The sequence below is a fragment of the Rhamphochromis sp. 'chilingali' genome, assembly GCF_963969265.1.
Source record: "Rhamphochromis sp. 'chilingali' genome assembly, chromosome: 21".
In the NCBI taxonomy this organism is placed as follows: Eukaryota; Metazoa; Chordata; class Actinopteri; order Cichliformes; family Cichlidae; genus Rhamphochromis; species Rhamphochromis sp. 'chilingali'.
The window spans coordinates 29,235,623-29,260,599 of record NC_137949.1 but is presented as its reverse complement, the minus strand read 5'-3'; the positions used below and the strand labels follow the sequence as shown (position 1 = coordinate 29,260,599).

The window sequence follows — 24,977 nt, the reverse complement described above, 5'->3', positions numbered from 1 at the left end:
GTCTTTGTGAAATGCTGATGCTAGACTTACTTACTGATTATAAGTCACTGCATCACTGCCAAGCAGATCTGTACACACTCACTGAGTTGCAGTGAATAATAGAATGACTCCACTCAGAGCAGGGGGGCAGCAGACCTCAGAGACCCAGGGTGGGGGTTTTTTTCAGTCAAATCTGAAGATGGCTCTGCGTGCTCAAAGCCCCTATTCTCTCAGCACATGCCTGACTCCTTTTTGTTTCCCTTTGTGAATGAGGAAGTGCGAGTGGCAACAAAGATGCACAAACCGCTCACACAATGTCATCCCTTTTCACAATAATGCTATTCCCCTCTTCCCAGCAGCCCGCTTTCATTTGTTCAGTAGTGAATTCTCTGGCTGTTAAACTGAGGGATTGACTGTGGTGCTTGTCAGGCTTTTATCTTTTGCCCTGATTCATTTTCATTCCCACTATGAAAGGGAGTACAGAGCGGCATCCGGTGCTATTATTTAGTCCGAGACAAGACGATCTTGCATCACAACCCCAACACGTATCATCTCATGTGAGTCATACCATTGTTTATCAAAGACGTTGCAACATTACTGTACTAAGAGAGATGATTGCACTAGAATTTTATGGACTATTATAGTGAGAGCGATGGAGCTGGTGACCACAGAGTAATGACATCCATCTACCCCCGCCGCTGGATTTAACAATACATAAATGTGATTACAGTAGGAAAATGGTTTATTCTTGTCGTATTACTGTAGGAGAATTGCACTATATTTTTCCTGTAATAATGTTTCTCCTACAAAAACAATTTTCTATAAAAAGACCATTTCATAAGTTAAGGGAGGGTTTTTCTTTGATGATGGTCATTTCCTGTTTCTGCTGTTTCCAGCAAGTTTTTATTGAAAGACCCAGTAGGATTTCCTGAAATGGCCACTTGACTTCTTAAATTGTTGTCATCAGCAAAATCGGTAGTTCCTTAGCAGTGCATCCTAGAAATGGTTTGCTTCCAGTGGTACATTTCTAAGCCGCAAAGTCGATCCCAGTATGAATGTGACTTTTCTGTTCCCGTAGCATTCTCGTGAAATGAACTATGACTCATCCAGGAGGTCATAAAATAACCCAGAACAACGTCTGAGGTACTGCAGGCCTCACTTGCCTCAGTCAAGGTCAAAGTTCATGATTCAACAATAATAAAGAGACTGGGCAAAAATGGCATCCATAGGAGAGTCGAACCACAAATGATCCAAAATAACGCAAAGGCTCATCTTGCATTTACCAAAAAAACATCCTGATGATCCCCAGGATTTTTGGGAATTCTGCTCTCAACCAGAAAATCCTGAAGGAATGTGTCCAGCCATCAGTTCATCCCCTATTGCTCAAGAACACTTAGACTATGCAGCAAGATTTTGATCTGAAAAAACACATTGGCAAGTCCACCTCTGGACAGACCAAAAACTAAAATCCTCCACTGTGGCTGAATTAAAACAGTTCTGCAAAGAAAAGTAAGCCAAAATTCCTCCTCAGTGATGTGAAATAGTTTTCTGAACAGAAAATAAAAGGATGCAGCGGAGAGGAACTGCGACTGTAGTAAAAGCCTCGTGTGTAGCACTGGGGCTGCGGCATCATAAAGATAAGAGACAGGTGTTTTCTTTGCTCTCCAGCCATGTGCCACAGTGTTGCCTTTTGTCTACACACACACACACACACACACACACACACATAGACTTCTTTGGATGGATGCATTTTATAGCTTACATCGCAGAGAAATACACTTCTATTTCGCCTGATTGCTGTTGCCTGCTGGGCAGTTATCATGCTATTGTCACTGTTACATTGGTGGAACTAATGGATCTGATAGAAGCGTGTTTGCCGAGCCCGGGACGATGCAGTTATGCATAGGTTTATGTGGCTTTGGTGCAGAGCTACACGTGTTCAATTTTCTAAATAAGTTATGACAAATTGTATAGCTGTTGTTTTTTTGTTTTTTTTTCATAGAGCTGGGAAAAGGAAACAAGTTCATCATATATCTCCGTCATCGTGACACTGGTTCTATTTTATAATACATATTGTATAAATTGACAAATCTCTGCAGTCACATGTGAAGGAAAGACACTGAGGATTTAATAAAGACTCTGCCACCCTCCGTGTTTAAAAGAAGGCACGTCTGCCCTCTTCAGGCTTGGAAAATAATTTGGAAATTAAAAAAATAACTGGGTAATGTAGATGATCCGATTCAACAATGTGTTCCCTGCAAATATCACAAAATCCAATTAACCCAACAGGTGTGGCAGGTGCAGCACTGGGTGTATCACAGCAGGTGTAGCTTTTTACCCCCATGTCTTATTTTTTCTTCCGTGGAAGCCCTGAAGGAGAATATCTAACTGAACTCACCAGGTAACTTATTTGCAATTAGATTTGTTTTATTTGCCCCATTTCTCCCAACCAGCATCTGTGGCTGCTGCTGGAGCCAATTACTACCACTAAAAAAAAAAAAAAAAAGTGCAAAGTAGAAATCTGGTTGTGTCGGGGTGTGAGTGTGTGAAGGAGAGAGAGAGACAGTGCATTTACAATTTGTGACAATTCCCATCCAGAGGCCAAGATTCTCTGGGGGACTCCCAGGAAATTACACCTTGCTCTCATATCATTCCATCTTTCCTGAGCCTGTTGAGCCACCCACTTCCTCACCACTTCCCCCCACCACCGCTACACCTGACACAGTTACTCCACTGCTATATGCCGGCAAAATGTTACAGCGGCCCAGTTTTTGAAAAGCCATTTCATTTTTCACTCTTGTCTGGGTCTTGCTGTAATGGGCTCCTCTCATTCCACATGGTTTCATCAGTAATACACATTCAGAGCAATACTTGCTGGCCTTCTGCGACCTCGGACAGTGGATGCAATTATGACAGGCCTAATGCCCTACCAAACTGCACTTCCAGTCTGCTTTTAGCAGAGCCCTGTGCTGTGCTGCATGTGCACTGTTCAGTTAACCAGCACGTGCAAGATCAAATTTAAAAATGACATCATTGTTGATCCAAATGAAAATTGAACATATGAATCCTTGCCAAATCTGAAATACATTCTTCATGATTTCCTACGGGCACGATTAGCAATAGTGAAAATGTTGCATTATTTTATTAATACACTTCAAAAAAGAATATGGGATGGATTTTGCACTTCTTCAATCTTTAGTGCACAATCAGGACAGAGATGTTTGTGTACGATACAGTTTCAAGAGGATGGATGCCAGGATCAGAAATGGGGACTTGCAAGATATTGTTCCCCACAGAGGGTTAAGCATAGGTTGTACTGAGCTTTCCCTTCTTTTTTCTAGTGCCAATGGGGACTAAAACAAGAGGCATGTTAAAGCCTAAAGCCCAGCAGGTGACCTGAAAGACAGATGTTTGGCTTTAGTGAACTGATCAAGTGAGAGGGACACCATGTTTTCCCAAGCCTGGTAATCCTTTGTAAAAAGGTAGAAAAGTGCTCCATCCTTCTCTGCATTACCGTATGACTTTTAGAAGCTTCCAACATTCGTTTTCTCCACTTGAGAGTGCATCATACATTGTGCCTTTATTCTAAAATTCCACTCATATATATGTACACTGTGGGGATGGACATGGGCAGCAACAACACAGGCTGTGGCATTTAAACCCTAAGTGTCCCACCAGCAGCCTGAACTGTTGATAGAAGGCAGGATTAATAATATGATGTTTTCTGCAATAAATTCTGACCCGACCATCTGAATGTTACAGCAGAAATTGAGTCTTATCAGACTGGGCATGTTTTTCAATCTTCCCTTGTTCAAAAGTGTGAAGTTAGCCTCAGCTTTGTGTTCTTAGCTGACAGGAGTGCCACCTGGTGTGGTTTCCTGCTTTAGCCCATTTGCTTCAAGGTTCGACGTATTGTGTTTTCAGAGATTCTCTTCTGCATACCTTGGTTGCAATGAGCGGTTATGTGAGTTTATGATGTCTTCTCATCAGCTTGAAGATGACTGGTTATTCTCTTCTAACACCAACAAGGCATTTCCACCCATAAAACTCTGGATATTTTTTTTTCAGACCATTCCCCTTAAAATGGCTGTATGGGAAATTTTCAGTAGATCAGTATTTTTTAAAATGCATAAATCAGCCTATCTTCAAAGCCAATTATATCACATTTTCTTCCCCATTCTGATGCTCAGTTTGAATGTCAGCTGCTTGTCTTGACTGTGTCTACATCCCTAAATGCACTAAGTTGATTTAATGTGATTGGCTGATTAGAATATTGCATTAATGAGCAGTTGAACAGGTGTACCTAACAAAGGGACCAGTGCGTGTATGTTTTCTGCTTCGGCTTTCCCATCAGCTTTGTTTGTACTTTGTATTCAGCTCTAATTAGCGACATGCTAAACACTTGCTAATTATCAGCCTGTTAACATTGTCTCTGGGAGTATGTCAGAATGAGCTCAAATCATCAGCATGCCCAAATAGCCTGTAGTTTCTGAAAGCTTAGCTGTGATTCTTTGCTTTTTCTTTTCCAGGAAAACCAAATACATCAGGCTGGATTAAAGGGTAATACGTATAAAAGATGCATGCTAACAACTTTGCAGCAAAATTGATTTATTGAGTTTGAACACTGGTGACCGTTTCAGCTGAGCTTTAAAAGTGATACACTGATGGAAAATAATGATGCAAACTTTACAGTTTAGAATAAAATTGACAATAAAACAGGGATGTAGAAATGCATGTAGGGTATGTATGTCACATCAGTGTTTAAATAATTAATGTGAGTTCATGGCTTCCTACATAGTATATCAACACATGGCATACAGGCTGACTCTTTCATTGGTTGTTCTGGATTCTCCATGACTATATGCTTCTACTGTGCCCTTCACCGTACAGCAGCAAGGCATTCGATTTATAGAAAGCAGCATGTGGTTGGGATACATCCTGTAGCGATAAAACCAATATTGCTACATAATTATCATAGATTTTTTTTTACAGTATAACCACTGCACTTCTCCTTGAGGGGAAACTGTCGGGATGTAGATGAATTAGGATTTTATTAAGCTACAGTAATACATTTCTCATATCTACTATTTTATTGTAGGTTGCCTCTATTGTCAAGAGAGCCTACAATAAAACACTAAACGCATCAGTGGTTGCATACTAATTTTATGTGAAACACAAAGCATGTTGTCATGTTGTTTAGCATTAGCATTTTGCTTTATATTTGAGACTTCCAATAATCCAGACCTGCTGGAAAAATATAAGTAAGACGTTATATCTTCTGTGAATATAATATGTTTGTAAAGAAACAAAATATGGTATTAGATGAAAAGTTAAACTAAATTAACCCTTTAAAGCCAGTTGGAGCAGGCACGCTCCGTTTTGCGTAACTATTTTTAAATCCCGGTAGTTAGCGCAATTTTTTTTTTTTTGTTGCATACGAAACCGGAAAAGTTGTATTTACATCTTATGCCATCAGCTAACCCTAACCCTAGGTCACGGTTTCCTTCCACATATGGCTTTGCAAAAATTGCATACAAAGCATTTGCAGCAACAAAAACACAATAATCCAGAAACACGCTTTGCCAATCCGATCAGCTGTTTGTAATACTTCCTACGTTGGAATAGACGTCAGCGCGAACTATCGCATGTCCGCCATTACCTGCGGACATGCGATAGTTCGAAACCGGGCAGGTAATGGCCCGGTTTTACCTTCAGGGCCTTATAAGCCTATACTGGTGTTTTTAAAAGTTATATTCTACTTTATGACTTTCTGTGTCGTTTCTGGGATGCTTAGAACTCATATTGCACTGCTGGAAATAGTTTATTTTGATGCATATGCTGTTTTTTTGCATTATAAAAATTATTTTTCGTTTTTCCTGCAGTATATAAAAATTGGTGTATTTCAGAAAAAAACTATGAAGACACTCAAAATAAATTTCCTGTGGTGGGAAACTATTTTTTGCAACTTTTTTGTATTTACAGTTTTGAGGGATAAACCTCTTAAATTTCTCTAACTAGAAATATATGTTAAAAAAACAAAAACAATTTTCAATTTTTTTGTAGTTTATTGCACTTTTTTGCAATTTATGTAATTACTATGCACTTAATGCATACATATCATTAAAATTTGGGCTATAATGGTTGTATTGATGTATAGTAACTTGAAATGCTCCCAAAAATGGCTCCACAGCATGGGAAAAAAATATAATATAAGTTCTGGCGGACTTAGTTCTATGGTAGGTCTTAAAGGGTTAAAGTTGTACTCTGTTTGGATACCTTTACATAATTCGTTATGTTAGTTTCCTGATGTAAATACTTCCCTTTGCAACTGAAGTCATCAGTTTCCTTGAGCTCCCCTAAAATGTGTAATAGAAATGTTACAGTATACTTATGTTTGATAAATGATTATTTATCTTTCTACAGAAAGAGTGGTTCATAAATAGATGGGTACACTTCATCAGCTGGTCATTAAAACAAATATCAAATCAACTAAACAAACAGCAGCAGTTCAATGCATTTAGGCTTGTAGACAGGTCAAGATGAACTGCTGAAGTTCAAAACAAGCATCAAAATCTGGAAGAAAAGTGATTTAAGGGATTTTGAATGCAGCATGGTTGTTGTATATGTATACAATAATATTAGCACTTCAGAAACTTCTGATTTATTGTTCAAATATGGAGCAAACTCTCTGAGGAATGTTCCCAGCACCTTGCTAAATCTATGCCACAAAGAATTAATGCAGTTGTACCTGAGGAAAGAAGGGAACAATTAAGATTCCTAAATTGCTTCAAAGCCAATTACTGCTATGGCCAACTGAACTAGGTAATGGCTTACTTTTTAACCTGAGGAATTCCCCCAAAAATAAATGTTACACAAATTAAAAGGCTGCTCTGGATATTTATTTCAACTTTTATAGCTGGCACAAATCCACTACCAGCTGTTTCCAGCTAGCCATATGTTTTTCCTCGGCCGAATCTACTGCATGGAAGGTAATTCTGCAGTTTTAGTACATTTTACCTCTGCATTGTATAACACAAGCTCAGCAGTACATCGCAGCACTCACAGGCACAGCAGGTTAGTCTCTATGACTGCCTCTTTGCAGCCTGTCAGAATGAGCCATGGCAGAGAAGGTGGGATTGTCCCACCAGAGATGTATGCATCGGGAAGCTGTAAATCCTCCCCTGCCTTCCATTTGTTTACACCTTCTGTTTCCTGCCAAACAAACTACTAGATTTCCCGTGAGAGTTCCAGACCCACACGCAATGTCTTTAGTGGACACGGTTTTTACAGGCGTCACAGCCAGATGAAAACAGTTAAAACATCATTTTTTTAAAGGTCTGTTTGTTTGGAGCAGGGAGCAAGGCTTCAGCTCAGTTAAGATATAGGAGGTGCTTTAAAATCGACATGTCGATGATTGCTGTCATTCCCCTTTGAGTAAACGACCTGATACATTTCAACAACAAGCAATTATGTTCAGCTTTTATTCTAATCCATCTCCTTATCCGTACATCAAAACCTACAACACAGTGCAGGGAGTAGCTTTGAGACAGGGAAAAGAAATTACTGGGGAAATTTCGAGCTTAGAGGTAGCTTTGTTTCATAAAATCAAGTCCTTATTTATTGTCTGCTCCTCTGTTTTTTCTACTACTTTTTACTTTTTTTCATGTGGTTTTAGTTTGACAGTTTTTTGTAGCTTTTTTCTCTTCTATTTTTTAAATTATTTACTGTGTACTGTGTGCACACTTCCAATTTTTTATCATTTAACCAAGAATCCAAATTATGTCAAATCCCAACTGGATTCTGTTAATTAAGTGCCCTGAAATTTCACCCCAAGCTCCTTTCCCTATTATTTTGCAGTGGTTTGAAATTGTTTAACTGGAGCCACCACTAGACTAAACAGTGCTGGTGTTTGTGTGTGAGTCTGCACCTAATATTTGAGTTTTATGTCTCTGTGCCAGAATGTTTTATTAACGTGGTACCTCACAGAGGAGTTGACGTATTTCACCAGTGAAGGACGTGACCCTGGCTGTTTATTTCCCATGATGAAATTGTCCAGAGGTTGATGACTCTGTAAATAAGCAGTTCGTGGAGCGGCAGCTCTTGGCTTTCGGTGACCAATTTAATTATTATTGTTTAATCAACACAGGGCAGATCAGGTGTAGATCTCCCACAATTTTTTTTAATGTTACAGTTCAAAGAGACATGAGCACTGCCTCTGTGCCTTGGTTGTCTTATATGCTCTTGGTTCCCAAGCTTGGAAGTCCCTCCAATGACTCTTGGCTGTTGAGTGGGTGCTTGTGAATTTTCCCATGATCCACAATTAATATACACTTCCATTTTAGTGTACAAATAGTAAAGTGAATTAAGGCAACTTTTTGTTTCGAGCATAATGTTTTTTTATACTAATGTGCAAAATGAGCTACCCCTCATTTCTTTATGTTTTCCTTCCAAGGAGCCAGACTCTTGTTACTCTTTTTAATCAGTTTTTACTAACAGTTCTCCGGCTTTTGAAAGTTTTTCTTTGTACTTTCTTTGTCTGCTTTTTCTCTCATTTCAATTCAGTCCTTGTACCTGACCATTTACAGAAATTTCTTTTATTAAGCCACTTTACACTGACCTGTGAATGATTCAAGACTAAAAAAGGCACCTAACTAAAGGGATGAACCAGTGTTGTGTCCACACATAAGAGAATACAAAGAACCAATTTTCCATCCATCCATTCGCTTCCGCTTATCCTTCTCAGTGTTGCGGGGGGCGCTGGAGCCTATCCCAGCAGTCATAGGGCGAGAGGTGGGGTACACCCTGGACAGGTTGCCAGTCTGTCGCAGGGCCAACACAGGGACAGACAACCATTCACACTCACATTCACTCCCGCATTCACACCTATGGGCAATTTAGATTTTTCAATTAACCTATCCCCACAAATCGGGGACCAATTTTACATTGTATCTTAAATGTATTTATTACTAGAGGCCTGTTGGGAAAAAAACACACTATTTGTTTCTATATTTTTAGTTGAATCAACAAAAAAATGACAAAGATAACGATTTTACAGGCATATTTTGAAGGTGATTCCCACAAAAGAGTTAGCTAAAACGTGATGTGCAGTTTATTCTTAAAAATCTGAGGAAACCGAGCAAGTGAAGGACAAAATGGGCAGATGAACAGTAACTGAAAGTCATGTCTTTATGAATCTAAAAAGTCTGGCCCTTCACTTTCTCCATCTGCTTACTGAAGCCTCATCAGAAATGGCCTCAGTGAAAGGATGGTTTTCAAGAAGTTATTCTTAAGGAAGGAACGAAGGAGAAAGTGAGGTCAGTATGCACAGAGGAGCTCAGGAGAGAGTTACAACAGAGAGGGTCTAAAGGCTCTGTTATGGTTTGGGGCTTTGCTGGCACGGTCATTGGAATTATAAATGCAGAAAAGTGCCATCTGATTTGCAACAGCTTCGTTTCTCAGCATGACAATGATCCCAGTGATCCTCTGCTTATATTAACACCACTGCAGAGGTTGTTGGTTCACTTGTATATCAAAGCATATTATTTTTGATCATAATCCTGTCTCAAAGTTGTCAAGTCTGCACGTCTGCACCCAAATAAAAAAATTCTGCTCTCTCCATTCCATTAAAAGATCATGTCATCAGTGTATTGCAAAACCAATTAACCTCCATAAGGAGAGCTGGCCATTGAGAATTTAATCAAATACTGCCAATTAATGGACATCTTGTGGTAGGAGCTGTCTGTTAATACCAGAACAGCTGAAAACTGGGCAATAACACAGTAACAGGAAGCCTGGTTTCAATAGCTTTCATTAGTGATTTTCTTCTTGTTCCTCCATACATTTAGAAAATCCATTTTTATGATCATCTCATCATTTCAGTGTCATTATCTGAAAATATCTTCATGAGCACATTCAGTGGCAGGTTTAAGAGTGCAATAATATAAACTCTTTTATTCTCTGGGGTTCTGTTACTATAACACTGCATGTTCATAGTTGACTATATCAGCCATATCACAATGCTGTGTCAGCACTGCCTATAGATTCACTGTATGGTCAATCTATAAAGTCCTCTGTCCTCACGCACATGCAGCTGTTAGGAATTGTGTTGCAAAGGGAGAAATTAAAGGGCCAAGAAAATGGGAATCTATAAACGTATTATACCCTGTTGTTAATGGAAATGTCATCAGCAGAAATCTCACAGCTCTACTGAGTGATGAGCCAATTTCCCCGAGTCTTTCTAAACCACTCGCATGTAAAATGGCTGGAAATGACCAGGATTAACTATGTACAGTAGCACCAGTTTGCCACCAAAAACAAAACGACCAAATTTTCCAACCAATTAAATTTAAAGGCCTTTTATCCCAGTTTTGAATGGACTACAATAAAAAAGGGAAGTCTGGAATGAAAGTGGAGCGCTTCTCTTGAAGGATTAATAATGACACATAAACATTTACTGTGTTTGGTCACTCCCTGCTGGTCACTCGCCTTCTCTGCCCTTCCATAACAACCCCTTATTCCAGATGAAGTGGGGAGTGTTTCTCTGGAGCTGCCTGCATCAGTGGTTGATTGACCATGACACTGAGCTCCTCTTGTGGCAGAGGATAAGATAAATCGTACACGAGGAGCTCACTACATTAAAGTTTCCTCAGCGCCAGGGGCGGAGCGGGGGGGTGGCTTACGGGGCTTAAGCCCGGGTTGTTTTGTCAGAAGCCCGGGGTATTTTGGAGTGTAATTTTTTCATAGTTAGATGCCTGGCTGACAACTGTATAAAACAAAAAGTACACACAATATTCGAAGCACATAGTGCACACTGTGGGAATTTACGACTGTGCGTGAATCCCCCCCTGATATTGGTATGATCCAAGCTCAGGCACTAAGCGACTGAGCGAGGGGGCGGGGCAGCTGCTGCCCGTGAGTGCGCTGTTGGAGAGACGGAGCCAGCCATACTAAGGAGAGCTTAAGTTTGACCAGGTACCAAAGCAAATCATTCGTACCGTACAAATAATGTAAATATGACGGTGCATCACGAAAGATTGATATGAAACTGATCACTTGACCAATATTACCTTACTTGCTCTTCAAGTGAATCAACAAATGGCAAAATGAAAAGCCGAACAAATGCTATTTTTTTTAGAGAGTCTTAGCTTACGTGTGTTTATTTCATATTTTCAGTTCTTACCCTCCCCGACTAAATCGGTTTCAGTTATGTACTGAAACATAAGAATGGACATTCGAGGGTTCTTTCAAAGAAAAAACTCAGGTAAATGTTATTTTATATATTATGCTTTGTATGTTGTTCAGTATATTTCTATGCAAAACAAGAGGGATTTCAGTACACAGCAGGATATTCACATTTGTAACCAGATATTTACATACACTTTAGGGAGAAAACATAAAACATTTTTACTGTACAACATCAATTTAGAGTAAATTTTTGTTTTAGATAAATATTGAAATATATTTTGAATTAGTTAAATGTCAGAATAAAGAGAGAGAGAGATCTATTTTTATCACTTTCATCAAATTTAGGAGTACATGTACACTAAATTTATTGTTAATTAATAAGAAAACTCCAGAGGATTCCATTCTGAGCTGAAGAAGCTTCTGATAGGTTAGTAGAGTCCATGTGAGTAAACTGGTGGCACAGCTGTGGATGCATATAAGGCAAAACACAGAGCCTGTTTCTTTGACATGGGAAAATCAAGAGATGTCAACCAAAACACCAGGAAAAGAACTGTGGAGCTCCATAAATGTGGCTCAAGTTTGAATACAATTTGGTGCCATTTGCAATTAAGAAATACAGATAGTTTCTCTCTTTACTCTTAAAGTTAACAAATATGTTTTTATATTTATCAATCTAAAAAAATAAACATTTAGTCTGATTTGATGTTACAATTAAAAAAGTGTTTTTATCTGAAGAGTAAATATCTGGTTTCAACTGTATATTTGATGATTGTCAGCACAAAGAGGGAGAGAGAGGAGAACGAGGACAGAACAGATGAACAAGAGCAGGTGAGACACACATGTTAGTCAAATGGTTGTTTACCAAAAGTATCACCGTATCACAGGTCCTCATGTATCTCGTACCTAGTGTTTCTTTTTAGGTTTGTTATTTTTCAAATTCTGTATTTATTAAGTTCTGCAGGCTTGTTTGCACAACAAGGCTAAATAATTATATAAACTTTTCTCAATCTAAATATTGTACTTTGGTAGAATTAAAAAATAAGTGTAGTGCAGGTCTATGATGATTTTTAGTGCTATCATCTAGTTCTGATTCTGGTTCTGTCTTGGTTAAGTCCTCAGTAGTCCTGATTTTGAACTGTTGTAGTCCTGTTTTAATTCTGGATCAGTTCTGGGTCTGGTTGAATTGGGGTTTAGTCCTCGTGTCTTGATACAGCCCTGACCTTGTTCTGCCTTGCTGCTTAATTAAAAAACTAGTTTAAGGTGTCCTGCACATGTGATATATATTTTTCCCTATATGAAGTCATTCTTTTTTGAACAGAGCCTATTAATCTTTCAGTCATTTCTACACCCCCCCCCCCCCCCCCAAAAAAAAAAAAAAAAAAAAATCCCACATGCATACTACTCTTTGGGCTAAGCCCCGGGTGTTTCAAATGTCTGGCTCCGCCTCTGCTCAGCGCTATATTAAAACAGGATTAAAACAGTTGATGTTCCCTTTTTTTATGCAAAAAAAGTTCAAATGCACATAAAAATTTTGCAAAGGTTTTGCATGGACTTGGCCAACTTTCAGAAATCTAAGTGGAGAAGTGGAACAAAAACAACCCATTCATTTTTTGCGTTTTGGGATCATAAATCAGCCCTCTCCGAGGGCCTTTTTAGTTCCTTTGTAACCGACTTTATATAATATGCAAAAAGAAAGTGATCCTTCAATCAGGATGTTCATAATGTAGTATCACACACAAGTTTTGGTTTCACTATTAAGTCATTCTCTCTGACTCAGTTTCTAATAGAGAAAACTGAACACAGTACAGCCATCACCACTCTGTAGTATCCCTATTAGGTTCCCAGATTCATGTTTAGACTCTTGTCTGTGCTCAAGTGCTCTTCTCACATGTCTCATATTGAGAAAATTGTTAGATTAAAGTGTTGCTATGAAAGCCTCCCAGACCTCACCATTATTTTTTCCCCTTAAGTGGAGAAAACATCTATTTGCAAGCACTTGATGGACTAACCCACACCTGCATGATTATGCGGGAAGAAAGGGGGAACATGGGACACTGATAAATGATTAAATGGCAAGCAGAAACAAAATCAGCGAGGCTGCAGGTGACTTCTTAACACAGGTGGCAGGTAGGCTGTTTTCAATCACCTGTTTCACGACACCACAAAACCTTTAAAAGGATTGCTACCATTATGCTCATGTCAGCTGATGCAGAGTAAATGTGGCATTCACATTCTAAAATAAGTCCATGAGTCCAATATCACAGTATTTCTAACTGCATCTTAGCTGATTTGCATCTGTAGCATGCCCAGCGCAGCTCTGAATTGTGCTGGTGTAGCTAACAGAAAAAGAAAATGCTTTAAGTGCTTGTTGGTTGAGACACTGTAAACAGCATGACTATGCAGCCTCAAACAGTTGGTTTGAATTAAAGCTACAGTATGTTAATGAAGTGTGGCAGAGATCCCGTGATTGTCTGCATCATCGTATCCCAGATAAAACGAGTAAGCTGTGAGTGTCGTTAGTCCTGTCTCATCCTCTGACATCATGTTTTGTAAGCATTTAATTGAGACCTAAGACAAAAGCTAACAGAAAAAAAGAGGAGACAGCTTTGAGGAAAGCCACGTTCCTATATGTGATAAATCAAGAGGCCTTATTAGACTGAACAAGTGGGAGTCGACGACATCTCAAACAGCCAGCAGTCACATCATAGCTGTTGTCACATGTGAATTGCAGTGTCACTTAAATTTATTAAGAAGTCAATGTAGTCTTCTGTCGCTGGCTGTTGTCAGTAATTTACCTCCCACACAGACAAAACAAGCCTTCACTTTTTCTTTTTGCAGACAGATGCTGTGGGCTGTGAATAAGCAAGGAGGGCCAGGAGACATGTGTGCCTTCAGATGATTGCACACATGTCTCCTGGCCCAGATTTTTGTTTTCTATCTTGACTGGTGTTGTAAAAAGATTGATGAATAAAGACATCACTCTAATATTTGAATGTTCTTTGTTTGTCTCAAAAGATCAGAGACGGACAGCAGGGATCACTCACACTGTAAAAATATATGTAGATTTGAGCAGATTTGGTCACCCTTTTCTGCAAAGCTTCATCAGAAGTGTGTGTTGAGTGTGTGAGATTCCTTTACATCTGTGGATTGTCCACTAGGGGTTGCAAGAGTAGAGCAAAACATAATGAGCTCACCAGAGATGCCATATAAGGCGATTCCTTTTAATCAAGAATTCTTAATGAAGTGATTTTAATACACTGTGACAGAGATGAGTCATTACAAACCAAGTTAAGAGGTTCCTTTCATTAAGATTTTAAGATAAGCTATGTTATTAGTCTTGACTGAATGTGTAACATGTGTGACTTTTTCACAGTAACCAGTTATGATCGTTTAGGCGATAATATCGCAGCCATACTTCCTAGTTTTCTTCTCCTAAATGAATGTTGCCCTTTGTTGCAAGGCACAGTTGGAGCGAGACCTGATCAAAAAGAAATCTGTGTTAAATGATGTATAGATGTGTCAGAATCTTAGCAGGGGGATTTGCGTTACTTTGTTTACCTGGACAGTGTTTGTCAGTAAAAGTCACTGGGTCAGATAATTGAGTAAAAAGAGACAGATGGTGGCAGCGTTTACTGCTGATTACATGGAGGTCATAAACTGCCTTTCAGTAGCTGGGGGTGTCAGGACCAAGCCTATTAAACTGCCAGAGCCTGAGTCTTTGAGGGATGCTGGTGCACCAGTGGGAAAGTGGATGGGTTTAAACAGACCACAGGAATCAAGAACAGAGCATAATATTTATATCTTTAAAAAGGGATGCAAGGTTTCATATTGGATGTGGTGTTTTGTGCAAGCTTGCAGTCCTGCAGGATATCTTGGCGGCCTCATGTCAAGAAGAATACTTAGTCTTGGCTTCATATCTTTGGACTTGGCATACCGTAGCTTGGGATGTAGCTGCTGTCACTCATACAGAGGAATATATTCCATATCAGAGACCTCTAGGCTATAGCAAAATTGCATAGAGTAGCTGTATGTGCACAATGCGGGAAATATAAATAGTATATGCTGATGTAGGGTCATGCGCAGTGTTGAGAAATGACGGGAGGACACAAGAGCAGCAATGTTCCCCTGCAAACCTGCTGGACAAAGCAAAATGTGTTAATCTAGCAAATACTCTTTTTAATAGCGAAAGATTTTCTCATTACATTAAGTCGTGCAGAGAAAAGTTCAAGTATGCATGAGGCAGAGAAACTAAGACTAAGGTTTCCAGTATTAAAGTAAAGGATGCATTGATTTTAATCTGCTGATAATTAACAGTAAAGTTCATCATTTCATACCAAATTGCACACTTGTGTACTGAGGGAGTGCGGTGATATATAAACCAGTCCAACCTGCAAAACACTGCAAATGTGCATTACACAAACCATTAACACTAATTTAATATACCAAAGTTTACTGCTCTGCAATAACCTGCAGAAGTTAAATTTATATCTGTGAATGACAGTTTCATTCCACTCTGCAGTCTGCTGCTCGCTATCTCTTTACATTAGTGTGGTGTATTGGTGTCCCTGGGCAGTGGGGGCTGTGTTTGCTGATCATACTGATGTATAGGTCTACCAACTCCACGGGACAGGCAATCAATATTCCAATAACAGGTAGATTTCCATTCTCACCCTGCGGACTAGTGACCATCAATCTATATCTATGTCAAAACAATTGTAAATAAAAGATCTGTGTTTCTGCGTTGGGAGCAAGTCAAAAGAGTTAATTGTCCAACAGCATCCCAGCCAACATGCAAAATGCAAGACAGCAGTTGTACAGACATCACATGCATGGTATATAGAAGTGTGAGTTTTTTATGATGTCAACTTTGCATATCAGTTTTATGGTGATTTATATTTTATAACTACTGTTTTATGACGTATTTGCAAGAGCATCAACTGTTTAAATATTGTTTCTCTCATCAGTTGATTTCAGTGTAGTGGGCATTACCCAGGCTGAGGGCTTCCAGATCATTTAACGATGATGGAGTTTTTTCATGGTTGGAAAAACACAGTATTTTTGAAAGGATTGTTCTCTATGTTTTGGGTGGGCTTCCAGTTGCATAGTTGCCCCAATAGATAAAGATCCAGTCCCTTCACAGTTCAGTGTGTCGTTTCAGTTTGGCTGGCCTGCAGTTTTGAAATGGAGATCCACACTCTCTGCCAGTGGCCTTCCAACTCACTCATATCAGAAGCTTTGCTTACTGTCTAACTGCATTATGGCTGTGCAGCAGGATAGTAGAGCAAGCACAATTACGTGTCTGTTTTATCCAGGTCTCTGGGCAGGAAGGAGATAAGTTGGCCTGCATCAGCATAATGTCACCTCACAGCTTATAGATAAATTTGCGCTGTTCACAGTTCGACACCTGACCCGAAGTGCGAGTTTAATGCCTTCTCATCTCCCATTCCCCAGCTTTACTAACCATTAAAATCCCATCTTGCTTAGCAAGGTGCATTGGACACTAATGGAGACTGACTCTGCCCATTTGCCTTGTTATACACCATTCATTTCCTCCTCCTGCCAAGCTTATGACCAAATGGACTGACAGTAGGGATGCTGCTCTCAGAGTCATGATCTTCTATATGATCCAGCAATCAAGATATGGCCATATCACTCATCTCTACATCCCGTCCATTCCTGTTGGCACAGGTTTGCCTCGGATTAGTGTTGAGTGTTAAGGTAAGTGAGCAAACATCCGCAGGAGGCGCTCCTCCTGAATAAATATTTGTTGTCCTTGTTTGGATAGTGAGTCTTTTCTCTTATATGGCTATTTCTAATGATCCTGTGTTTTTCTCTGCGGTTTTCTTTCCGTTACAGAATTGTGCTTGGTTGCACTGTATTCCAAAAACATGCTAACACAGCATTTGGTGAATAATTCTTATGTATGTCTCATTTATAAATCATGAGCAGGGCAGTAAGAATCAAAATTTCCTCATACTGTTAATATGCATAATGTACTGCACACAGCACAGTATCAGAGGAAAAAAAGGGGTTCTCACAAAAGTGAATCGAATTATATGCAATATTTAAAGCTGTAGTAGATAATATACATGTGCCACTATGTTTGCTTTTCATCATCAAAACATAAACCTTTGCAGTTTCCCTGTTCGAGGATTGGAGAGAGACTCAATGTGCTCAGCAGACTCTGGAGGAGCTACTGTACATGTTTAGAGCAGGGATTGGCTGAGAGCGCTGTCACTCAAACAGCAAATACTCTCCAACTTCCTCTGTCCTCCTTTCCTGGTGCAGCCTAGGAGGAGGGAGGGGAATGAATCTTTTCTGTGTGAGTCGCCAGTGCTCCCTCAGACTGCTCCTTACAACCTGTCCTTGACTTACTGTGCACAGACGAGACTGAGAGGAAGCTGCACTGCTCCCTCCTCCTCCTGTCACATTCCTGTTTTGATTCATGTGAGCGGCAGCGGTCTGAAAACATTTCACTGTGTGGCTGCTTCTTTCTACCTGTGGTGCTTCAGCAGACTGGTGAAGGGAGGAACGCTCGTCCTCGGCCGGTGGAGCTCTGATGGGAGGCAGCGCTGACTCTGGCTGGGACTGGGGATGCTGAACAGAGGGAGGGAGGGCCTGTTTGAGCTGGGACAGCAGCTCCAGCAGCAGGGGGAGTACCAGGCCGCCCTCCACTGCTTCCTCAGCTGCCTGCTGGGACTGACTCATGTGCAGAACTTCACCTCTCTGCCCAACTGCTTACACCAGGTGAGCCAGATGGGAACTGGATATACTCACACCCACAAAATGTCACACAGCCATAGATTCTGTCTTTCTGTGTGTCTTTCTCTTCCACATGTGCCAGCATGAATTCACGTGTGTGTTACCTACATCTACACATTTTTTGCCCTACCATGTATTTGCACAGCTGTCCAAACACATGTGCATCACTTCTCCTTTTGAGCGTCATAAATTAGCAAACATCACAACACAAAGGACACATTCAGTATATTCAATGTCAAACCTGACAGCACAGTTCATCATGGGTCTCTGTGTTGACACTGTAAAATCATTCGGTCTCGTAGAACTGATGATGTGCATGCTGCTATTAGCGGTGCTGAGTTCAAGCCTAATGTATTCCATAGAAACAGTGGCACTGTTTATGGTAATAGCGTAGTATCCCGTTAATATTTCCCCCATGGTGTGTGGGCTATGCGTGAGATCAGAGGCATTATGTTTGGGCTCTGTGCAGCCAAGGCCAAAGTCTTAGCAGATTAAACACTGGGGTTGCTTTAGAAGACCCTCCCACAAAGGTAGAGCTACAGTTTTAACCGTCTTTGCTTGTGCCTGAAGGAATGTCCCTGATGTCAAAACATAGCCTTTACTCCACAACTTTGGAATGCATGGCATGATGTTGACCAGCCCAACAGTGCTGTGAGGAGAGCACAATTATTTGTTTTGACAGCTCGTGACATCATGCATACGCCTACCCGTCTGTGATGTTGGAAGTGAATTATTTAATATTTAACTACGTCCCTTGGTTGTTTTTTATGCTTTACAGATTGCAGAACTCTTCATCACTGAAAAGAATTGTATCCTTTACTAACAAAAGAGGAAAAGCTGATCTGACACTTTTTCTGCCCCTGTCCTTTAAGCCTCTAGCAAGCAGCTAACTATAAAACTAGCTCTTCGACTCTGTAAACCTGTTGTGTAAAGGCTTGTCACTGAGGCAAGCTTGGCAAATTCCACCACAATGAACCGTGTAGACCCTTTATAGAAAGCAATGTAAAGCAGAGAGGATGAGGGGATGTCTTTGAGGCATTTGTCCCCAAATGCCTTATGGTTTGTGTGGAGCCCAGGTTGTGTGTCTGTCTCTTAAGAGGATTTGTAGGCTCTTATCTCCACACAACAGAGTGGGAAAGCACTAATTAACCCGTATCTGCGCTGACTAGCCTGTGCATTGCCACTTCACTGCTTCTATAAACTATAGCTGTAAAGGACAGAGAGATAATAGAGAGGTGTTATGTTTCAGGATATATTACCTCCATGGCTCCTCTCTCTGTTACTGAGACACTCCAACACTTTACTTGCCAGCTCAGGTTATCTACCTCAGCAGGGCTCTAGCGCTCACTGTCCATTTTCCAAAATAGGTCAATTTGCTGAGCTTCATTTTGTCAATAGCCATTACAGTTCGCCCCTCTCAGCATGGAAAGGTATCTACTTACAAGGGTCATCTTCCAAGATGGGGTTAAATTTTTTTAGCATACGATACACTCTTTCCTGAAGTCAGTAAGAGTAGCGTGTGGTGTCATGTCAGATTTGGCTATTTTATTATGCAACGCATATTGTTTTGGTTTAATGTGAAATTACAAGCATTGCAGGTCAGATACAGACTGAAATAGTTTGCATAACAATGAAAAAGGGTTATTGCAGTCACGAAAACAACGCTTCGAGATTGAACCATTTTTGCCGTTTAACTTGCTTCCAACCTTTCAGTTCTTTTAGTATTTTTCATGATAATCACAGAAGCTGAAGCAGTGATGTTTTGGTGCATTTGTGAATACCCTCTGGGGAGGTGAGGTGAGGGGTCAGTCTGCTCAAACTGGGAGCAGGATGTGGGAACTTTTTAGTGTCACGCAAATGCTGTATGAGAACAGGATTGGCAGCGTCTTCTCATGTGTTATTTCTAACCAAAAGCATGATAAGAAAACCAATGAGTCCAGACAAATAAACTATATTAGTTGCACTTGATAGTCATAGTACCAGTGCAATGACTGCTTAAGGCTTGATGTGTTGTTATCAGAGCTGGAACCGTCCACAAATAACCTTTATTCAAAGCCAAAAGCTGTTTTAGCTCATGAGTGTTACTGATATGTGTTTCATGGAAAGAAAACTGCGTGGCACACGCGGACTTTAACTTCCAATAAAGGTGGATTTCAGATAAAGATGCAGTTATATCCCGATTTCAGATTTCTGAAGTACAATTAGTTAAGTTATATCTAATTAAGTCACGTTTCAAGTTTCTTAGGTGTACTATTCCACAGCAAATTCCAATTTCCTCCCTATTAAAATAGGTTGTACACTTGAGGTGAGCACACGTGTGATCAGATGCCTTTGAAGGTTCCAGAGTTTTGGAGTGTAGTCCAATTACAGTTTCAGAGAGGGTGTGGATGAGAGAATGGAGGTCATTCCCAGGAGAGCATTGTGTGAGGTTCCTGTTGTTGCATTGTTATAGTCCAGGCTGACTAAAAATAGCAGACAGAAGTAGCGCTGTGACCTTTGGTGACGGCTGTTCCCCTCATCCTCCCTCACAGATGGTCCGGCTAAACAGGTGACTCCCAGGAGCGGTGACAGGTATTTCTAACCATCTTGTAATAGAGCTCTAAGCTTGCTCAAAAATGTGATCAAAGCAAAAGCAGTACAACAGTCATCCTTTTCCAGTGACTTATAAAAGTGCTCAGTTTTTCTTCTGTACAGCACATTAAATTATTTAAAAGCACTTCCTCTAAAAGCATTTCAACATTCATCCATCACCATTCCTCATCCTGTTACTAATCAGCTCAGGAGTACACGTTTTCTTGCATTTCTTACATCTTAGATCTTGTTTTGTTTTAATTGTAGTGGGTCTTTGTCTCTCGGGCAAATACGGTACTGTGCAGAAGTCTTGAGCCACACCATGTTTCTTTATATTTTGCCAGGAAAATGGGAATTAGTTGCACAAGTTCATTGAAACATGTGCAAACGTGTTTCCCGATGGATCTGCGTTGTGTCTAAATCTGTCTGTATTATCTGTGTTCATACTTTCATCAGTTTTTGACAAGATCCCCAACACAACTGACTTAAAGATACAATTTAAAATTGCTCCTTTGCTAATCTGTCTGTTCTGTGTAGACACGACACTGTTTTATCCCCCGAATGAGTCATACTTCAGTGTTAAGTGGGTTAACAAACAAACAAGGAAAAAAACTGGACAGGAAATGAGTGAAAAACAGCCAATGTCCAAAGATGAACTTTGTGAAGATTTTTCAGAAAGACTGGGGCACTGTGCTCAAGACCATTTGTGGAATCAAAATTTAAAGAAATATGGGGACACTCAAGAATTTTAAACAATTCTGTATATGGCTTGGCTCATGTTTTTTTTAATAGCATGACGCACTAAAAAATATTTTAAAAATTGTATATTATATATTATGAAAAACATTATAGGATTTATTGGCATGTAGCGTCACAGCAGAGCTGAAAAGAGGCACACATGAGAAATCTGGTGTTAAGTCGGACATTTAAACAAGCACGCCTGAGTTTATTTTAAGCCTTCTCCGTCCCAATTAGTCTTTAAACTCACCTGACAAACATCAACGGTGTCGTTTTACAGTGGAACAAAAACCAAGTGCATGGAATGTTTCAAGCGAGCTATTTTTAGGACGCTTAAAATAGAGTCTTTTCATGGAAACAAAAACCTGCCAAATCAGATCAGTCCAAAACATCATGTACAAAAAATATACACAAAAACGACAAAGGAAGGCAATACAACAGAGATATGAGTCGTTATGTGGCATGTCTATATTATCAGACTGAATGTCTGACATGTTTTGGCTCACAAAACCACAAAAACAGCAGGCAGAGTGACTGACCTCTAATCTAATGTGTCCTGGAGTACTGTATGCTGTGTTTGCCCATAGGTTTGTTTGCACGTGAGGTGAAAAAAGTGTGTTGTCTATGAGCTGTGCAGCAGAGACTGTTTTTAACTTAAGCAGCTGCCTGTAATCCCTCTGATATCCGAGACTGATCCTTCACCCATATAAATAGATGGGAAGGCCCTCCAGTTCATACAGGCTGAAAAAATGTTCTATGAAGTGGCATTGATCGAGCTCACCGCTCTTCAGGGGAGCACAGGCAAGTACTTTTCATGTTATGCTATCAAGGAATACTTCTGGGAATCAGAGGTGGGACCAAGTCATTGTTTTGCAAGTCTCAAGTAAGTCTCAAGTCTTTATCCTCAAGTCTCAAGTCAAGTCTCAAGTAATGTCAGGCAAGTCAGAGTCGAGTCTCAAGTCACTGGTGTAAAAGTCCGAGTCAAGTCACAAGTCTGAAACTTTGAATTTCAAGTCCTTTCGAGTCTTTAAAAAAAAAACGAAAAAAAGCATGTTGCAGTTATGCTAAATGTAAATATTAGACCATGTAATTTTTTAATCTGTGTTTTTCTCAACACATGACAAAATAGTGAACTTAGAAAATATACACAAATTGTGAAATTGCACCTCTTTAAAATGCAGCTCAATTAAACCTAGCTCCAAGAATAATTTTCACCGACAGTTCTGAGATAAGCTGCATGTTATTCTTGGATGCGGTTGTAGGACCGGCTTTGAAATCGCATGACAAAAATATCATACATAAATAAATGATTTTTTTTTTTAAATATCATTTAAAAAAAAAAAACTGCATCACCAACGTAGCCTGGACAACATTTGCTAGTTAGATGAAGTCAGCTATCTCATCGTAGCATATTTATATGCATATTTATAATCATACGGTTCTTGGAGTGAGTGCATACACTCATGAAGTTTAGTAACTTCAGGTCACTGCAACAAGCCCAGGTACAGTTTACCGCCGGATGGGTACAGGACCTTGAAATGCACCGTGTAGAACGAAAGACCATCGTACGTATCATAAGTTTACCAGTCTCACAAATTGTCGTCATAAATACACATTCCTTAAACGTTTATTAATAGGACCTTTGAGCTCAACGGTAATTAATTAGTAGTGGAAATAATTTCTGGTAGCATCACAGAAATGTAGCAGTGACAATAATACTGTATGCTGTAATCGTACTGGGCAATTAGTGATACAAAAAACCTGTTTTATCCTGTGAATAAAAGTATATGTTTTTGTCAATGTACCATAATAACAGAAGCGAAACACAATATTGTGTCAGGACAATTCACTATTTATGCACAATAAACAAAGGAGCATAGCGCGACCATTTCTGTTCAGCGCCAGACTTGCTTGTAACCTATATCACCAATTATGTTAAGAAAAATGACGTATTAACTACTACAGCAGACTGACCTTTGTGTAAATGCTTGGAGCAGACTAACCTGTGAGCTGGAGTGTTCTGGGACGTTATATTTGCTCTTTGAATGGCTGCAATCCAGTCGCATCTTTGTCACTTCGGAAACATGGCTCGAACAATTTCTCTTCAACGACGTAATCCGATAACAACCGATCTCTTTACCCGTCGGCTTCCCGTGGCTGTCATGCGACCGGCTATTGCAGTTAATAATACAACAGCTTCTTGACATTTTTGTGTTTCTTTTTATCGCTGTGTGACTGATTTTAATTGAAAGCCTGCGTGCGCTAGTACCTCTTGCCACGAGTTCCCAGAATCCTTTGCGGTTCTACCCGTGAATGACGTCACATTTTCAATCTCTATATAATATGCATGTTAAATTTTATATTTGGGGTAAAATATCAAGTCTTTTCAAGTAAACCGGTTCAAGTCCAATTCAAGTCCCAAGTCATTGGTGTAAAAGTCCAAGTCAAGTCACAAGTCTTAGAACATTTTTTCAAGTCAAGTCTAAAGTCATAAAATTAATGACTCGAGTCTGACTCGAGTCCAAGTCATGTGACTCGAGTCCACACCTCTGCTGGGAATATGTGTGAAAACACATAGCATGTCCTATAGAGCGTGCACTTTGAATCCGTGTGGTTTTGGCATGTCCTCGTGATTTCTTAGAATTTCGATTTCTCCGAAAACCACGACACCTGGCAGTACTCTGGTGTAAAATAAATACACAACTCTTTCAGCGAATTGCTGAACGTTTTCCGAGAGTCTTGTGTTCACTGCACAAAATTTGTCATCAGGTTTGTCCGTAGCTCAGTATAACTGCGGTTTCACTTGGATTTGAGTGGATCAGTTACTTTTAAAGGCATTTTTCTGGTGATTAAAACAGTTAATCAACACATTGTTATTTTTCTTCACCAATTTTACTTTTGTAAAAATGAAGGAATACTTTTTTCTTGTTGTTGTTCAGGCAATATGACATCGCATTTTACCCAACTCCATCTTTGTTTACAATATACCCGGTCGAGCTTTACGCGAGCATTCACAGCAAGGCTGCTCATTCATCACCTGCTGCTGCCGCTGCTCCAGACGCCTGCCTCTCTGTCTGCTGCTGAGGCAGCAGCGCAGTGTAGCATGGGCACAGTGGAGATCAGGGATGGAGTAGAAGACAAATGGCCACAGTTTCTCATTACGAGCTGTGTGTCACTACAGAATACTGAAGCCCCTGATTCAGCACTCATTCAGATTGGATGCTGGACTTCTCTGGGGGCAGAGCTGGCACTATAGCTACAGCTTACAGCTTTCTTTTCCTCCCCAGTGCTTTCAAAATGTGCCCTTTCCTCTTTTCTCTGTTTCCCCCAATGTAATTGTCATTTTGTCGGTTTTGTAATGCAAACTAATGTCTTTACCTCTTACAATGATTTATTTGCATTTAGATGTGGCGTGGATTGCAAGCCAAGCATCTTCTATGTGTGTGCTCTGTGTGTTCAGTACTTGCATGATGTTTGTGGTGTGTCACTCTGCGTGCGTCTCAATGCTCCAGGGGGTGTGGCGAGTGTGTTGTTTGACTCCCTTATCTGCTCCCTCCTGCCCTTATCTCTTGTGTCTCCAGTCCTCAGTTGGCTCCTCTTTATTGTTCCGGCTTCAAGTCCACAGCAGTGCCAGACAAGTTGATACAGACAGATACCCGGCTTTCGGGGAGATTAATTTTTTGTTAAACTCTTCAGTGGAAGAGGAGGGTAGCGAGGAGCAAGGTTAGCTCAAAAGAGCGTTG

At 40.1% G+C, this 24,977-nt stretch overlaps 1 protein-coding gene across 2 annotated transcripts in view; it reads left to right on the top strand.

The window, feature by feature from the left end:
• cUnh14orf180 (chromosome Un C14orf180 homolog) overlaps positions 1–24,977 on the top strand; it is a 42,934-nt gene that overhangs the window by 11,833 nt on the left and 6,124 nt on the right. Inside the window, exons 2-4 of one of the 2 annotated variants that reach the window (XM_080871065.1) lie at positions 17,679–17,910; positions 18,704–18,734; positions 21,949–22,035. In XM_080871065.1, the coding sequence (XP_080727191.1) occupies positions 17,758–17,910; positions 18,704–18,734; positions 21,949–22,035 (271 nt within the window). In that variant the 5' untranslated portion in view covers positions 17,679–17,757. Of the gene's footprint in view, positions 1–17,675; positions 17,911–18,703; positions 18,735–21,948; positions 22,036–24,977 lie in introns of both variants that reach the window. The other variant, XM_080871064.1, reaches the window with a different exon arrangement.